General features: G+C 37.8%; 1 protein-coding gene across 8 annotated transcripts in view; it reads right to left on the bottom strand.

Moving 5' to 3' along the window:
- Nucleotides 1–19,241, bottom strand: part of ARHGAP28 (Rho GTPase activating protein 28) — a 209,741-nt gene that overhangs the window by 89,035 nt on the left and 101,465 nt on the right. For 7 of the 8 annotated variants that reach the window (XM_033178290.1, XM_033178292.1, XM_033178293.1 and 4 more), the window contains 2 exons: nt 18,160–18,362; nt 7,740–7,957 (listed from right to left, as the gene is read on the bottom strand). In XM_033178290.1, coding sequence (XP_033034181.1) covers nt 7,740–7,957; nt 18,160–18,362 — 421 coding nt within the window. Of the gene's footprint in view, nt 1–7,739; nt 7,958–10,655; nt 10,758–18,159; nt 18,363–19,241 lie in introns of those variants that run through there. The other variant, XM_033178297.1, reaches the window with a different exon arrangement.

The following is a 19,241-nucleotide window of genomic DNA, read 5'->3' as shown; positions in this document are numbered from 1 at the left end:
ATTTTTTTCCATTAGTTTTTCTGTCTTGAAATAATTATTTTTTCTAACCTCCTTACACTCGGTTTCCCTTGCCTTAACTTACCAGTTGACCGTTTCTACAGGGAATGGACAATACCTCCTCTTTATCCAGAGTCACATCCAAAAGAGGAGTTGGGATACAAAAAATCATCTGGCTATTGAAAAAAATGAAAGTGCATTTTATTTCATTTATAGTTTCCCAAATTTAATTGTGCAATAAATCACTTGTTACGTATACTATGTGTACATTCATAGAGATTTGTGGCGATAACCATAGCTATGATTACTTATGCACTTGTCCTTGCATTTAGCAATTTATCAACCCATACTGAGCGCCTACTAAATGCCAGGCACATTAACAGACACTATTCTCTGTGGAAGACACCATCAACTGTGCACCCCGAACCCAGCCTGTTGTCTTCCTTAGGTTTTCTGATTGTTTTTATGAAAGACAAAAGGAAACTGGATTCATGGTAGGGAAAAACACCACCTACATCGTCTGCTTCAGAGAGAAAAACAAACTCACATTTGTATAACACATGATTTCTTGTGTTTTCTGTTATGTGCAGCCAAATGTATATATATGTTATATAATCATTTTTACAGCACACTGTATAGTTATATAGTCAATTGTACATCAATTCCACTTTTAGCTAGTTGCTTATCAATTATGAAGCTGAAGATTAATTAGATCGATTGTGCCCAGTTAAACGTGTTACTGAAAGGAACACTTAATTCAGATCTTCTGAATGTTGGAAAATGTATTTGGGTCCTGGAATTCCGCTCGTGATGAACAGGACTTTATGTAAACCATGCGTGATGTATCTGGAGACTGATTTAACATTTTTGATTTAATATACAACTAAAACAGGGGTTAAATGTCTATTCCTTTATTATAAAAACAACTAAATGTATTAGATATTTAGTGAAATCGTAACACTTCTTTGAACCCACAGAAATTGTTATTCTTCACCTTGCCTGTCCATATTTTCTAAGTTTCCAATAACAATTATGTATTACTTTTATTTTAAGAAAAAACACATTTATTTTCTGAAAAGCATAAGTACTACTGAAAAATCAGCACAAGAAAATTCAATCAAGATAGCAAAATGTACAGGTTACCTTCTCCTGTCCCTGCAAATTACTCCAAGTGTCAAAAGATATATCTTTTTAAACGTGCAGTTCTAAAAACCACTGAAGGCCGGGCGCGGTGGCTCAAGCCTGTAATCCCAGCACTTTGGGAGGCCGAGACGGGCGGATCACGAGGTCAGGAGATCGAGACCATCCTGGCTAACACAGTGAAACCCCGTCTCTACTAAAAATACAAAAACTAGCCGGGCGAGGTGGCGGGCGCCTGTAGTCCCAGCTACTCGGGAGGCTGAGGCAGGAGAATGGTGTAAACCCGGGAGGCGGAGCTTGCAGTGAGCTGAGATCCGGCCACTGCACTCCAGTCCGGGTGACAGAGCGAGACTCCGCCTCAAAAAAAAAAAAAAAAAAAAAAAAAAAAAAAAAAAAAAAAAAAAAAAAAAAAAAAAAACCACTGAACATTTCCATTAACAGAACAGAAATTCTTGGAAGTTCCTGGCAGATAAAAATCAGGCAGGAATGGTTTGATAAGGTTAGAGGAAAACCTCAGTCTGTAAAAAGGCATAAGAGAAAAACGCATAGAAGGTAAAGGCGGATCCAGAAAAAGCCCATTTCCAGACCCAAAATAAAAGGATCAGGGAGGCACCCAACACTCAGAAGGACAAAAGTAACTGCAAAATATTTGTCTGAACAAAGAGGCCAGGCAGACCCTTCCCTCCCAGACACTGAAGAGCAGGCAGTAGCCAACTCTCAGTAATGAGTGACAGCTGCCTCGGTGGCAGCGGCGGCTGTCCCAGTGAGGGTGTGGTGGTTGTAGACAGAAGGCTGAATTGCATTTCTCTTGGAGCCTTCTAAAAGAATATGGACAGGAGTATAAGAGGAGAAGCTCAGTTTGCTTGAAAAGGAAATAAATTACAGTTCTTCAGGACTCCTATGACTTTGGCATTGATGCCATATGTACGTGTCTTTAAAAAAATATTTTATATTTCTAAAATTTTTATATTGTCAACATGGAATGTTTAAACTTAAAAATGTGACTCATACAAACATAAAATGGGCACATGTCTAATGTTTTGTATTGTTATTTTTTAATTTCTAATTTTTGTGGGTACATAGTAGGTATACATATTTATGGGGTATATGGGATATTTTGATTCAGACGTGTCATAATCCAATATGTATGTGTCTTAAGTGAAGGACGACAGTCAACAAACTTCACCATTCAAAAAGGCCCAGACTCCTATTCACAGGAGAGTTCTGGGAGAAAAGGGGACCGTACAACTCTCATTACCTATACTAATCAATCAATCAATCTAGTCCTTTCTTAATAAACATAAATCAACAGCCAAGGATCAAAGTCAGCAGAGCAACAACAATGGAAGAGAAAAACAAGGACGCTAAAATAAACACAAGACCCTGAAGGAAGCAGAAAATTAAAGGAAAAGAAGAGAACTTTGAAATTTAAGGTTTAATGTAGTTATTACCTTCAGAGTGCTGAGAGGCTACTGCAGTCAAGAAACAAGAACAGATGCTAGATATAATGAAAGGGAAGTCAGGGCAAGGGGAGGAGCTTCAGTAAATTAGCAGTATGACCATTCAATATTTTTTCTTTTTGAGACAGGATCTATCATTCAGTCTTCCAGGTTAGAGTGAAGTGGCCCAGTCACGGCTCACTGCAGCCTTGACCTCCCAGGCTCACGTGATTCTCCCACCTCAGCCTCCCGAGTAGCTGAAACAACAGGTATGGGACAGCAGGTATGTGCCACCACAACTGGCTAATTAAAAAAATTTTCTTTTGTAAAGACATAGTCTTGCTAGGCTGCCCAGGCTGGTCTCAAACTCCTGAGTTCAAGCCATCCTCTTGCCTTAACCTCCCAAAGTGCTGGGATTACAGGTGTCAGCCATCATGCCTGGCCAAATTTTTAAGGAATGAAAGGCATAGTGTTAAAACAGCCATGGCCAAAATAAGCTTGGAAAATATAAGAACACTTAAGAGACACAGAGGTTCAATCCAAACAGTGCAACAATCATCTAACAGGAGTTACAGAAGGAGATAATTGAGAAAATAAAATGAACAAACAAATACTTGTTTTAAATGCTAGAAGAAAATATGCAGAACCTGAAAAAAGAACTAGTTCTCAGATTGTAAGAGCTCGCTTAGTACTGACCAGGATGAATTTTTTAAAAAGATTAAAGTTGGTGAAATTTCAAGTTTCCAGCAATAAAAATAAAATTCAAAGGCTTCCCCATCTGTTATGTAAAGGAATAGGATTGATGCAGACATTGTACTTCCCCACAGCAATGGTACATAAGAAAAGATAATGGACTCATATCTTACCAACTCTGAAGCCAAGTGATTTTGAGCATGGGATTCTATGTGCAAAAAAAATTAAAAGAAGAACGATATAATCTACATATCTATTTTCTAAATTACTGAATTTATAGATAAGATAAATACTTGTATCTTTGTATTTTATACAATATAAATCTTTATAAGTATTTTATACAATATAAAGATATAAGTATTTATCTTATACTTATCTATTTTACTTGTACTTATATCCTTCCTTACTAGATAAGTATATTGGGTCAAATTTATACATCTAAGATTAATGCAAAATCTCCTTATGAAACTGATTATAAGACTTCACTAAGAAAGTGAAATGGAAAATCTTCAGTAATTATTCAATTAATGTAGGTAAATGATGCCAAAGAAAGAATAAGAAGGGATGGGGGGAAACGAAGGGATAGGGAGGGGGACACACAATTGGTGGGCGCAGGGGGGAAGGGGCGGGGGGAGAGAGAGAAAGAGAAAGAGAGAGAGAGAAAGAGAGAGAGACAGAGAGACAGAGAGAGAGAGAGAGAAAGAGATGGACCCCAGAGACACAGGACAGGAGGAGGAACAGAGGAATTGGTGTTTATGCTGTCAAATTCAAACAGAAAACTGAAAAAGTTCAGGTACATTCTCTAGAAGCTTCCAAATTTCTTGCAAAAACAGATGCTGAATTTTTTAGGAAAAAAAAAATCTGTGAAGATGTTTCTTAGGCCTTATATATTATAAAATTTTTTTTAAAAGCTAGCTTTATATAGCTTTTTATATCTCTGACAAGGAACAATCTGAACTTTTTAAGCATCTTAGACAATGCCAAACTTACGCTGATTTCATTTCACTGACTGCCCTATTTTCCAAGGCAGCACAAGACCTTCTGACTCCCTAGAATATATAGTCTTTCCTTCTCCTGTGCCCACCCACTTCCTTAGTCCCCATTCTCAATTCTCTCTAGAACTGAGGCTTCAGTAGCAGAACTGGAAGGAAAGAGAGAAAGGCAGACATAAGGAAGAACCCTGGGCCATTCCTCACTCCTCACCACAAAAGCACCCTGTTAGGCCCTCCTTTGGTCTTTCCAGGAGTTAGACACCAGTTTATTCCATTTGCCTGTCTCAGTGACGCAAAAGGTATTTCATTTTGAGGAACTGAGCACTTTATCTTTCCCTTTGGGGTCTAAATGATAGAAGGCGGCGCACAAAAAATACCCTTTATCTTGCTGTTTTTCCATGACTAGAAGTCCAAAGTCTTAGGAAATCTGAAGAGAATAGTTACGCATTCTCTAGTAATGCACTGAGTAAATGGAGGATTTGGGAAGAGCCTAGAAACCCTTTTTAATTTCACAGTTTCCTAGGGAAGAGCAAAATTGAAAGTCTGAAGTCTCTGGAAATAGAAGTGAGAAACACAGCATGGATACAAAGACTTTAGGATCCTCTCAAGATGGTCCTAGAGACAACTGAAAAATAACCAAGGGAATTTTTTGTTTTCAGAAGAATTCCCAGGCTCAGGCCCTCTTTTTATTTACAGTAATAGCAAATCACCCACTTGCAATTTTTCTAGTCTCCCACCAGCTGGAATCTACTAGGTACTGTGTATCTTTGGGATCCACTTTGGTGGATACAAGAAAGGAAGAAAGAAACCACCAGAACAGAAGAGTATCCCAGTGCTCCAGCTAGAACCCAGCAGAACATGTGAGCTTGCCATACCTGAATGCTTAAAAGTGGAAAGGAGAGCTGCTCTTCATGTATTTTGAAAGAAAATTCATTTGAAAGATGAATTTCAAATGAACATGAATGGTTATCACAAGTCAAATGTACATCATAAGTCAAATGAACATGAATGGTTATCACAAGTCAAATGTACATCATAAGTCAAATGAACATGAATGGTCATCGTAGGTGAAAGGTATTCATCAACTAGTCCTTCAGCCTAGGAAACAAAGTTTTCCTTTTTCTAATACACCATCCTGAAACAAATTTGTCAACAAATCCCAAAGATTTAGTACAAATAGTACAATTCATATTTGCTTTCCTCTTTCCTTTCTTCAAACACCAAATAAAATGTGAAGGGGGAGGCTGACTTAGAAACTTACACTAACTCTTAATCTAAAAAAATTATGGCCGGGAGCAGTGGCTCACGCCTGTAATCCCAGCACTTTGGGAGGTGAGGCGGGTGGATCACGAGGTCAGGAGATCGAGACCATCCTGGTTGACACGGTGAAACCCCGTCTCTACTAGAAACACAAAAACAAAATGAGCCACGCGTGGTGGCAGGCACCTCTACTCCCAGTTACTCAGGAGGCTGAGGCAGGAGAATGGCGTGAACCCAGGAGGCAGAGCTTGCAGTGAGCCCAGATGGTGCTACTGCACTCCAGACTGGGCGACAAAGTGAGACGCCGTCTCAAAAAAAAAAAAAAAAATTATGTTGGTTAATGTGAATCTAACTAAAACAAAGCATTTGACTACTGCTTCTCAAGTAGAAAGTCCCTGAAGACTTTCAAAAAGATTGTTAAGAAGTATAATAGCCTTTTCAAAACCCACAAGACACGTTACTTGTCCTTCATTTATTTGGTTGTTGTTATGGAGTCTATCCCAATTTCCCATAAAATCATCCCTTGGTACTGCTGCAGTATCATAGCATACAGGACTCTAAGTGCCACTAGACACAAGGACCAGTTTGTGATCACAAGCCATGATGCTGCTGAGTGATATCTGAATAAGAACATCTGATATGGGTGGTCAGATGAAAAATACCAAAACATCAGGCCCAAGGAATTTAAACCAGCAAGGCAACCCTTTACTACAGTAGGCATCTTGGTCAGGACACCTGCAGCTAATGTCCTTGCCTCACAGTGTGGAAGTCACCTTTACTCAGTTACAGCTGTAGACAATCCCACCATCCAGAAAGACACAGGTTTACACTAGGTTGAAAGTCCAAATAGCTCAGAATTCAAAATGCACTTACCATAAGTTATATCATTATATATGGCAGAAGATTCTAGAACTATGTTATTCAATACATAAGCTACGAGCTACATGCGACTGTTCATATTTAAATCAATTAAGATTAAGAAAAATTAAAAATTCAATTTCTCACACTAGCCACATTTAAAGTGTTGGTAGTCAGATGTAACTGGAGCTACCATAACGGACAGAAGTAGACCATTTCCATCACCATAGAAAGTTCTAAGGGATAGTGCTATTCTAGGACACTGTTAGCACAAATGCAAAGGTTAACTGGGCCTATATGAGCTGCCTTGGCAACTACCCAATGTGATTACTTTATCTAAAAGAAGATATGACTTAGAGACAACCTTAAGTAGTTCAAATTGGAGACTGTCTTCAACCGTGATTTCTACTCAATACCCCTGAAGTTTTAATGTATGCCATTATTGATACTATAATTAATCAGAGAAGAAACCTAAATCAGAGTGATTAACTAGCTTGCCCAGGTAACTTATCTCTAATTGCAGCTGAACATCAAATTTCCTTTTTTCTATATACTAGTTATCCAAAATGTTTCAAGAAGCCCATCTGCATAGAACCTAACCTAGGATCTTGCACAGATAATGCATCTGTCGCATCTGTGATGCAGTTATTGTAATGTAACATTGCAATTATGCAATGAATAAATGAATAAGTAAGCTATAAGACAGAGCTGGCGGTAAAACAAAGGTAGACATAGGAAAACATGAGTAATAGCCTTAGATGTAAAATTGTGGACATGAAATTGCTAAGGGTAAGCTAGAACTTCAACCAGCCATTTATCATAAAACACGGGATGTTTCCCTTATGGTTTTTGGAATCATTCTCTTGCCCACCTAATTAATGCTGGTATCTTCCATTTTTTGACCATTTTAATTTAACTGAACATAAAGGCTACCCTACCCGATCTCTCATCCCCACCCCCCCATTCAAACCAAACCGCCTGATCTTGTGTACAATACTTAAGTCCACTTCCCTAGGACTCCTTTGCCCGACCACAGTTTCCATTCAGTGCTGAAATTGAAGTAAAGGATCCCTGGATTCTACCCACAAAGACTTGTTCCACTGCCAAAGAAGTCACTCTCTGATTTCAACAAAGAAGGGAATAAGTTTAGTACTGAGGGAGATTGCAGTACAGGAGATAAGGATCACTTAAGTTCAAACTTGTAAAAATTTGCACTGTGCTGTTTGTTTTAGTTCTCTCAAAGTTAGAATGGAACCACCCAATCAGACATTTCTGATATTTTTTTCTACCCCAGCCCCACCCTACCCCCATCCCCAGTCAAACCAAGCACCTTTTGAGCCATGTTTGCGGTCTTACTTACAGGAGATTCCCTGACTCCAAAAATGTCTCTGACATCCCTGATAGAGTGTTTATTCTTTTTCCTCATGGTTTGGGTATAGGTATTGTATCTCTTTTCCACGGCAGCTGCTTGGGTTCGAGTCAATGTAGAGAGCAAGGCTTTGCCATCTTCCTCTTCATCACCTGAGATCAGAGTTGATAAACCCACATCTTGCAGCCATTCTGCTTCAAGTTCTCCTTCTGGAAAAGAACATTACCAAGAGAGGGTCAGAATATTTTCTGTATGATTGGATGCCATGTGAATATCAGACAAGAAGTATTGGTAAATAATATTTGTATTTTTTTACAGTAATTATGGGAAAGAACTACAAGAATGAATATAAGTCTGCATTGTATTTTTTAAACAAGTCAAATTTTAAAGTATTTTCTAGTACAGTAAGGTAATTGGCAGACTTGGTAAGGTAAATTTTCCTGCTAGAGAGTTAAACGTGAGCCATACCTGGCCTACTAATTTCAAAAAGTGACAAAAGATGAATATTTAAAGTAAAACTATAATAGAAAAAAACCATGATTTCACGGAATACAAATTGGTTTTTCAATTACTCACATGGAGGTTCAAATGCCAGGGCCACCAGCTGCCTGACTCCTAAGTCTTACGATATCTCAAGGCCTCAGTGTCCTCTCAGCAAAATGAGTATAGTGAACCTCTACAGTTTTACGTTGTTTTGCATCCCTTTTGAAAATGGGCTTAACTTTCTCATACCAGAAGCAGGGCTTAGTCACTCTTGATGTGGTTTCCAGGTGTCCAACTCCTCCCAATTCCTCCACATAGCAGATCCAGGTATCTGCCTTATACAATCACCTCTTGGTGGTGACTTCCTATGAGACAGCTGGATACAACCTGCCTGACTCATCCCTCCAACCCACACCCCCTACATGAACTGCGCAGATAAGGTGCAGTGACCACCTCTCCATCACAGCGCAACTCCCTGCTTGCTCTAAACCTGCCAATTAGGACTCCTAGTGGGAAACCTGCTTGGGTAATGCTTGGATCCTAATTGAGGCTCTGGTCCCCAGGTCCCTCACTCACTCTCACTCTTTCCTGTTCCCTGCCTGCTTGTTGATTGCAAGTGTCCTGGGTGGCTGCCCCTTCCCATTGGCCCTGAGAAATGAGCTGCCGTCTTCTCCCTGAGATCTGTCCTTTCTCTTATTTCATGTGTTTTGCTGAGTTGCCTCCTCTGTGTCTCACCTGGCCAACACACCTGAGCCTAGCTTATTTCCAGTCAGGGCTCTCTTATAGCATCTGCCAGTACAAACGAGTTTCCTGTGAGAGGGACACTGGGTCATGGGTTGAACACGAAGGTATTAGGCCACCCACCAGGATAAAGAGGTATCCTTTGAAAGGCAAACATCGGTGATCAAATCCCCTGTAGCTCCATCAGAGCAGGATTAGTTGATAGCCACTCACCCGAGAGACCTCAAGACCAAATTAGAGAAAAATACAACAGTGAGAGTAATAATAACAAAAGGATTAGGGGCCTCTGAGGATTTTTTTTTAAATCAATGTATTTATGACAGGTAGCAAAGAATCTGGAACAAAGTCGGTATTCAATTGATGTTCATTCTCCCACCTTTCTCCTTATTCTGAATGGTAATTGCTTGTTTCAGAAGAAAATTCAAAAACCTAAAATTCTTCAATATATAGAAATATAAGGAAATCAGAATAACAGTGTCCTGTAACAGAAAATCTACTACATATATGTTTCTGGGAACTACGCTAAGAAGGCATTACCCAAATGAGCGTTGTTTAAAGAGTAGATTAGACTGATTTGTAAACAGCGTGCCAGAGCATTAGTCTAGGAGTACTGGATTCTGCTTACATTATTGCATCACTGGTGTACAAACAAACCCTTTAATGTGTCTCACAGGCCCAGTTTCTTAGCTAGGCAAATATTTAATTTGCTATCTTATTTTAATTGTTCATTTGTTTCGTAAGCTGTCCCTTTAACAAAAAATGAAAAGTGAATTTATGATTGGCAGCCGTAATTTAAATCATAAGCCCTTTAAGTTAAGAGTTATGACACGGAGCTCTTCCTTAAGCTATGGATAAGCTTTTAAGTTCTGAAGACAAAATGTACAATTTAATATTTAATATGTTAATACTAAAATTTTAAAAAGTTGTTTTTTTCTCCTCCAACTGTGTAAGGAGTAATGAAAGAGTGGGAGGAAAGAGTACTTGGTAGGACTGGAGTTGACATAAATCGGAGGTGAGGACGGTCTAAGTCCTTAAACTTCAGCCTAAGTAGGAGGTATGTTTTCCATAGGTAAGAAATGTCCAGGGCAGATATCAGTGTTACTCCTGTTGGCTGCTCACACCAGTTGCCAAATGTGTAACTTCAACACAGAGAACTCCTTTGAATTCCCATTCCATATATCTGACTGCCTAGTCAATATCCACTTGGCTCTGTCATTCATATGTCATATTCACTGTTTTCAAACCTGAACTCGTATTTCTCACTCCCATTTCTAGGCCTCTTTCAGGATTCCATATTTCAACAAACGAAACCCACCATCCAATGTAATTAGGCAAGAGAGTAACCCAGTAGGCATTCTTGACATCTCTCTCTCTCTTTCACACATCAACTCCAACACATCCCCAAGGCCTTTTCATATTGCCCCCTTATTACTGCTCAAAATGTCCATCTTCCTTTATGTCTTCTGCCATGACCCGGGTCAGAGCTACATCCTCTCTCTCGTGGACTGCTGTGATAGACCCCTGACAGTTCCTCCAATGCCATTCTTGATCCTCTTCTAATCTATTATCCATATTATAACTAAATGAGCCCTTTCAAATGAACAAAAATAATTCTACAGTTTTTCCCTGCTCTTATGACTAAGAAAACCCTTAACATAGCCAACAAGATGTGAAACTGCTTACATTTCTGGACACGCTTATACCATACTCCTCTCCTGTTCTCTGGCAATACTGGCCTACTTTGGATTCCTCAAAAGCTCAACATTCTATTTTGTCACAAAGTCTTTGGACATGTCAGTCCTTCTACTTGACCTCATAATTACTGGACACCCATCTTTCAGATCTCAGTTTCTCCATCTTTTTCTCAGGAAAGTCTCTTTTTCCCTGCACCCATTAGATAAGGTCATGTCCTACTGCTATCAATCCTAACACTGCTGTTTCTTCTTCCTTCAAGTAGTTTTCTCCTCCAAATATATTTATATTATTTCATTAATTACTTTCTCTTCCACTAGATTATCAACTCCTTGAGAGAAAAAAGAATTCTGCTTTTTTAAATCACTCTAACACCAACACCTTCCACAGCGCTCTACTGGAGACGCTGTATTCTTTATCCCGCTCTAAAGGGAGTTCATTTTAGTTCCCACAGTTCACTTGACTCATAACCTCCACTGTTTGCCCTGCTCTATGCAACATCTGTAATCTTGGTTAGTTAAAAACAGCTTTCAGCAGCTGTTTTTAAATGGGATGCTTGGAGTCTCCATATATATTCCCTAACTGACTCCCAGATAAAATGTGGAGAAATCTGAGCATCAAAATGAATGACAATAAAAGATGAACCCACTAAATAAGCCAGGAGTCCATTCTGATATAAAGAAATGATTTGGTGTAGAGTGGGATGTTTATATAGTGTGAAGGTACCTCCCAAGAAAACAGTAACTACAAAAATGAAATGACTAAGTTCACACTGGAGAAACCCTGCATGTATATACCACCTTAAGTAACTGATTAAAGTGGACATCATCAGTGACAGAACAAATTAAAATTATGAGCCACCTGACAGGCTGCCATGAGAAGAACACAATATCACAACTTGCCCAAGATGTATAACCTGAGTCTAAGTCATCAGGAAACATCACACAAACCCAAATTGTCTGATAGAGAGGAGCATCTATAAAATTACCTATAATTTTCAAGTGTCAAGGTCATAAAATTCAAAGAAAGGCTAAGAAACTGTTTCAGACTATAAAGAGGAGAGAGAGAGAGAGAGAGAGAGAGAGAAGAAAGAGAAACATGTTTTTCAATTAAACATAACCAGTGATTCTAAACTAGAGGGTTTTTTTTTTTTTTTTGGTCATAAAAGGTAATATAGAAATGATAGCAGTCTGAGGACTGGATGATAGTGATATATTAAAAACAATTTATTAATTTTAATAGTATGCTGTGATTATACAGGGAATGGCTTTCTCTATATATAGGTGTGTATATATATATACTAAATACCTAAAGTACTTGGGAGTGATAGAGCATCAGGATAGTAAGTTACTCTCAAACGGTCCCTGAAACAGTCTTTAAAATTGTACTTGTGACTTCCCTATACATTTGGAATTATTTCAAAATTAAAAAACTATAAGTACATATGACAACTTAAAGCAAAAATGACAACATTGCATTGATGTATGTACAACGTATGCAGATGCTATACATAAGACAATGGTACAAAGCACTGGGCAGGAAGAAGAATGGAATTCTACTGCTGCAAGGTTCTTATATTTGATATAGTGACGCATAGTATTTATCTAAGTAGACTATGATAAATTATGGATGAATATTAAAATGCCTGAACAGCAACAAAACCAATTAAAGCAATATAGCTGAAATGTAAGCATAGAAACTATGAAGAAATTGTGAAGAAAAACACAGACAGACAGGTAGAGAGTAAATGGATGAAAAAAGAGATATCTTGCAAAGAATAACCCTATAAACCCTAAGAAAGCCAGAATGACTATGTAATTATTAGACGAAGCAGACTTCAAGACAGGGAATATTACTAAGAGTATTGAGGAAGGTCATTTATAATGATAAAATGAGTCAATTCAGCAAGAAGGGATAACAATCATAAATGTGTATGTGCCCAATAACATAGTTTCAAATTATAAGCAACAAAAACTGACGGAACAAAAGGAAAAAACAGACAAATCTGCAATAAAAGTTAGAGATTTTAACAACTTCTCTCAGTACTTGTTAAATCAATCAAAGATTAGTAAGAACATAATAAATACGATTAAAGTTACCACCACCTTAATCTAATGAGCATTTACAGAACACCACACTAACCAACAAGTAAAACACATTCTTTTTAAGTGCACATGGAACCTTGACCAAGACAGACCATATTCTGAGGCATAAAATAAGTCTAAATTTCAAAATTGAAATGTATAAACTATGTTACCTAACATAACACAATTTACTAGAAACCAATAACAACATGTCTAGAAAAAACCCCAAAATTTGTAAATTAAAAATACACAAAGAAATTGAGAAAATATTTAAAACTGAATAATAACAAAGATATAACATATCAAAATTTGTGGGACGGAGTGATAGTAATGCTTATAAAGAACTGTATATATTCAAAAAGATGAAAGATTTAAAATTAATGGTCTAGGTTTCCATCTTAAGAACAGAGGAAAAACACAAATTAAACACAGAAACATAAACAAAATGAGATGTAGATTTTATTAATTTGTTTTCAAAGAACAAACATACTAGAAAAGCACATTATATAATTCAACACCCATTCACATTACTGCCAGAAAAACTGGGAACAGAACGCTATCTGGTAAAGAGCATTTACAGAAAGTTTACAATTACCATCATGTTTAATGGTGAGTACTGAACCCGTTCCCTGTAAAACTGGAAACATGACAAGGATATGCATGTGCTGTCACCACTTCTATTCAACTTGTACTAGAGGCCCTAGCCAGTACAATAAGGCAAGATCAAAAATAAAAGCACAAAATATCAGAAAGGAAAACTGTCTCTATTCATAGATGACCTCTTTGCTTATGTAGATAATCCTAAGAAATCTAGTAGACAACTACTAGAGAATGAATTTAGGAAGGTAATGGTATATAACATCAAGATACAAAAATTAACTGTATTTCCATATGCCAGCAACAAACAACTGAAAAGACAGAGGCAAACCCAATTAAAAGACCCCATTAAGAATATGAATAGACAAGTCACAGGCAGTAAGAAAATATCTGCAATAAATATATCTGACAAAGGACTTGTATCAAGAATATACAGTAATAAAAAGTTTTAAAAAGTTTTAAAAAATAGTCAAGAGTTTTCACAAAGCAAGATGCATGAAAAGACAATAAGCACAGGAGAAAAGTTCAACATCGTTAGTTATCAGGGAAATGTAATTACAACTATAATGAGACACCCCACATACCCACTAGAATCACTCATATGATGGAGACTGAAAGCATTGAGTGTTGCAATGACGTGGAAATGGAACTGTCTGTCATACATTGCTGGAAGGGGTGTAAAATAGCACAACTACTTTGGAAAAATGCTGGCAGTTTCTTATGTAGTTAAACATTCTATGAAAAATACATACGTCCAAGAGAAATAAAAACATATCTATACAAAAAGACTTCCACAAGATTGCTCATAACGGCGGCATTATTCATCGTAAGCAAAATTGTAAACAATGCTCAAATTAAAAATTAGATGGATAAACAAATTGTGGCATATTCATACAATGGATATTACTGTTATGGGTTGAGTTATATCCCCCAAAAAGATATGCTGAAGTCTTAAACCCTGGTATCTATAAATATAACCTTATCTGGAAACAAAGCTTTTGCAGACATAATTAAGATGTAAATTGAGATGAGGTTGGAATACTATGCAGCCATAAAAAAGGATGAGTTCATGTCCTTTGCAGGGACATGGATGAAGCTGGAAACCATCTTTCTCAGCAAACTAACACAAGAACAGAAAAACCAAATACTGCATGTTCTCACTCATAAGTGGAGGTGAACAATGAGAATACATGGACATAGGGAGGGGAACATCACATACCAGGGCCTGTCGGGGGGTGGGGGGCTGGGAGAGGGATAGCATTAGGAGAAATACCTAATGTAGATTAGGTATTTAAAACACCATGGCACGTGTATACCTATGTAACAAAACTGCACGTTCTGTACATGTACCCCAGAACTTAAAGTATAATAATAATAATAAAAGAATAGCATTCACATTATAACATTGTAAAGAAAAAAGAAAGGGAGAATAAAATCTAGAATTTAGTAGCACAGTAGCGTGACTATGGTTAATAATAATCTATGGCATATTTTATAATAACTAATAGAGTGGAACTGGAATGCTCCTAACACAAATAAATGATAAATGAAGTGAAAAAAAATTGAGATGATGCCATGCTAGAGTAGGGTGGGCCCTTAATCCAACATAACTGGTATCTTTATAAGAAGAGGAGAAGAAACACAGACAAAAATAGGGAGTATGCTATGGACTACGGAGACAGAGAATGGCACAATGTGTTGTCAACAGTCAAGGAACACCAAGGATTGCCAGCAACTCCAGAAGCTGAGATAGACCTGGAACGCATTCTCCCCTACAACTTTCCAAGAAAGCATGGCCCAGCTTGACACCTTAATTTTGGGCTGCTAGTCCTGCTGTTTTAAGCCACTAGCGTGGTACTTTGTTACGTAAGCCACTAGTTTTGTGGACTTTCTGTTACAGCAGCCCTAGTAAACTGAAACAAACTACTTAACAGTAAAAAGAAATAAACTAGTGATATGAATCTCAAAAACACGCTGAGTGAAAGAAGCTGAACCCCAAAATTATATATGATGCAAAAACTGGGAACAACGGTTGTCTCTGGCCAGGGTTGGCAAGTCATTGGGAGGCATGAGACTGGGTAAAAGCATGAAGAAATTTTCTGGGTTGATTGAAATGTTATCTATCTTGATCAGCGTGAGATTATAAGAGTGCACGCATTTGTCAAAGCTCATTGAATTGTATGTTTAAGATCTGTGCAAATGCTTCAAGGAAAAAAATCTGCAAATAAATAACAAACTGTAATTAGTAGGTCTGCTTTTGTAGCAGTTAGGTTAGCAAACCTGAAAATATTTCCTATGTATTCTAGGTTTGAGCAAATAAGTAAATATAAAGTACAGAGTGGGAGGCAGGTTTATCATTAGAGAAGAGAGTTCCAAATACAGAAAAAGGGAAGACAGCAACAAGCCCTGTGGAGCCGGATTGAAATTGGAGGTTATCATTGTGAACTCATGGTGTTTAATATGAATAGCTAGCTAGCTGGGTAGATAGTAAGAAAAAGGGGGTACAGGACAATAGGTATTTTCCTTTATGTGTCTTCCTGTCTTTCTGGATCTGAAAAGGCAAAATCTAAGCAAGCAAGTAATAGGAATAAGAATACGTATCACTGATGGAGGATAGTTCCCTTGAATAGATTCTTGGTTAAGTGTGTGGCAGGGCTTTTTATTTCAAGTAATATTGGATGTATGTTAATGGTGGTACACCTTAATGATTTCTTAGTCCTGAGAAAGAGACTCAGAAATGAGAATGAAGAATGAAAATACTTTCTAACCGTTCAGTTTATCCTGCCAACTGTATTGAGGTTAATCACTGGCTAATGGAAACACTCTTAGGTGTATGCGTACTAAACTATCTTTAGTCTTTTTTGGATGTCTTACATATTTGCTTGTTGACAGTTAGGGCCTGGAATTGATGACTGACCTATGCTTTTAATCCACTGTGAGTAGTTTTGCTGTTTTTGAGAACTAAGGACAATTATACTGTTTATTGGTGCTTTTTCCCCACTCCTCCATCTTCCGTTTAGTTTCACAAGCAATGGGTAAAGGACTCCCTATTCAATAAATGGTGCTGGGATAACTGGCTAGCCATATGCAGAAGAATGAAACTGGACCCTTACCTTTCACCACATACAAAAATCAACTCAAGATGGATTAAAGATTTAAATGTAAGACCTCAAACTACAAAAACACTAGAAGAAAATGTAGGAAACATCCTTCCTGACATCAGTCTCTGTACAATGTTTGGCCAAGTCCCCAAAAGTAATTTCTATAAAAACAACAATGGACAAGTGGGACCTGATTAATGTGCTTCTACACAGCAAAAGAAACCATTAACAGAGTAAACAGACAACCTAGAGAATGGGAGAAAATATTCACAAACTGTGCATCTGACAGAGGTCCAATATCCAGAATCTATAAGGAGTTTAAACAAATCAATAAGCAAAAAGCAAATAACTCCATTAAAAATGGACAAAGAATATGAGCATATACTTTTCAAAAGCAGACACACAAACAGACAACAAATATATGAAAAAATGCTCATCATCACTAATTATCAGAGAAATGCAAATCAAAACCAAACTGAGATATCATCTCACAGCAGTCAGAATGGCTACTATCAAAAACATCAAAAAAAAACCAAACAGAAAAAACAAAACAAAACAGACACTGGCAATGCTGCAGAGAAAAGAGAATGCTTAAGTACTGTTGTGGGTGGGAGTGTAAATTAGTTCAGCCACTGTGGAAAGCAGTTTGGAGATTTCTCAAAGAACTTAAAAGAGAGCTACCATTTGACCCAGAAATCCCATTACTGGGTATAAACCCAAAACAAAATAGATTATTATACTAAAAAGACACATGCACTTGTATCTTCATTGCCATGCTATTCACAACTGCAAAGACATGGAATCAACCTAGCTACCCATCACTGGAGGACTGGATAAAGAAAATGTGGTATATATACAAGATGGGATACTATGCAGCCATAAAAAAGAGTGAAATCATGTCCTTTGCAGCAATGAGAATGGAGCTGGTGGCCATAATCCTAAACAAATTAACACAGGAAGGGAAAACCAAATACTGCATGTTCTTACTTGTAAGCGGGTGCTAAAAACTAAGCACCCACAAACATAAACATGGGAACAAGAGACACTGTGGACTACTAGAGGGGGGAGGTAGGGAAAGAGGAATGGTTCAAAAAACTACCTACCAGGTACTATGCTCACTACCTGAGTGCAATATAACCATGTACGACACCTGCACATGTACTCCTTGTATATCTAAAATAAAAGTTGGAAAAACAACAACATGTCTTTTATTTGGTGGAATATAAGACAATCTAATATAGTAATACTAGTAAATGCTTTAAAGTCAAATTTTTCTTCTTCACAATTTTATACTGCTAAAATTTCTCTCTCTCTAGTGAATAATAATTAATAGTCAGGTATTAATTACTCTAAATAATAATAACAAATGAGTAGACAAATGTAAAAGCTGTCGAAATTAGAATACTCAATCTGCTTGATGGTAATGAATCAAACCAATAGATAGGCACAGCATCCCTAAGTAGCAGTATATAAGGCATCAATTTGTATTTTTGTTGAGGTCCAGCCCTCCTCGGGTCATGTTGCCTGGGATAAAAGCCACCCTGAGCCAGTACAGTAATATAAATCAATCAGTGGGAGTAGATCATCAATATGCCAGATGCTGCTGATTCATTGGTTAAACTACTGGTGGGATGATTTCTGCCTATGAACAGAATAAGAGAGGGCAGGAAAGAAAGCCAGTCAGCATATAGGAAGACAAATCCAGTATCTTACCATCCACAGGTGTGACCTCAGCTGGCGGTGGCTCTTCTTGCCCCCCCATGCTGCTCTCTTTAATACTTTCTACTTCCCGCCAGAAATCCTCCATGGAGGCGCTGTCTACGGAGGCTTCTGAGTTGGAACGGCTGAAGGCAGGAGGATGGAGGGATTCATTGGAGAGCATCCTGTTAATTCTTCGGCAGCGAGGAATGGATTTTCTGAGGAAAGAATAATATCTATGAGTAAAAAGTTTTTATATTTTTATGTTACAAAGTCACAAAATTGAATTTAAGTTTAATTAAGTTTAAATTAAATGGAGAAGTGGAATTACCATGGTAGAGATGGGTTTGAGGGAATAACCTCCACTCAGTGGCGGCCCTTTTAAAAAAATTCTCTATACTGTATAATTTTTTAAAATTATTTTTTGAGACAGAGTCTCGCTCTGTTGCCCAGGCTGGATGGAGTACAGTGGCGTGATCTTGGCTCACTGCAAGCTCCGCCTCCCGGGTTCAAGTGCTTCTCCTGCTTCCGCCTCCCGAGTAGCTGGGATTACAGGCACTCGCCACCACGCCCAGCTAATTTTTATATTTTTAGTAGAGATGGGGTTTCACCATGTTGGCCAGGCTGGTCTTGAACTGCTGACCCTGTGATCTGCCTGCCTCAGCCTCCCAAAGTGCTGGATTACAGGCGTAAGCCACCACACCTGGCTAATAAAACTCTCTGTACTTTATAATGACTCCGTGGCCATATAGGAATTAACATGAAAATCTTTTTAATAATTTTCACACACTCATTAAATGCAAAGTTGCTTACACTAGTCAAAATATGCACAGTAAAAGTTTGTTTCTGTATATTATCTATGGTGAAGGCAGAGAAGGGCATAAGAGTTGCTGCTCACACCCATTAAGGTGGTTATTATTAAACAAACAAAAAAAAGAAAATAACAAGTGTTGGTGAACATGTAGAGAAATTGCAACCCTTGTGCACTGTTGGCGAGAATGTAAAATGGGGAAGCTTTCAATGGAAAACTGTATGGCAGTACCTCAAAAAATTAAAAATAGAGCCACCATGAGACCCAGCAATTCCACTTCTGGGTA

The sequence above is a fragment of the Trachypithecus francoisi genome, unplaced genomic scaffold (genome assembly GCF_009764315.1).
Source record: "Trachypithecus francoisi isolate TF-2019V2 unplaced genomic scaffold, Tfra_2.0 Lachesis_group19, whole genome shotgun sequence".
Lineage (NCBI taxonomy): Eukaryota > Metazoa > Chordata > Mammalia > Primates > Cercopithecidae > Trachypithecus > Trachypithecus francoisi.
This window is presented reverse-complemented; position numbering and strand designations above follow the sequence as displayed.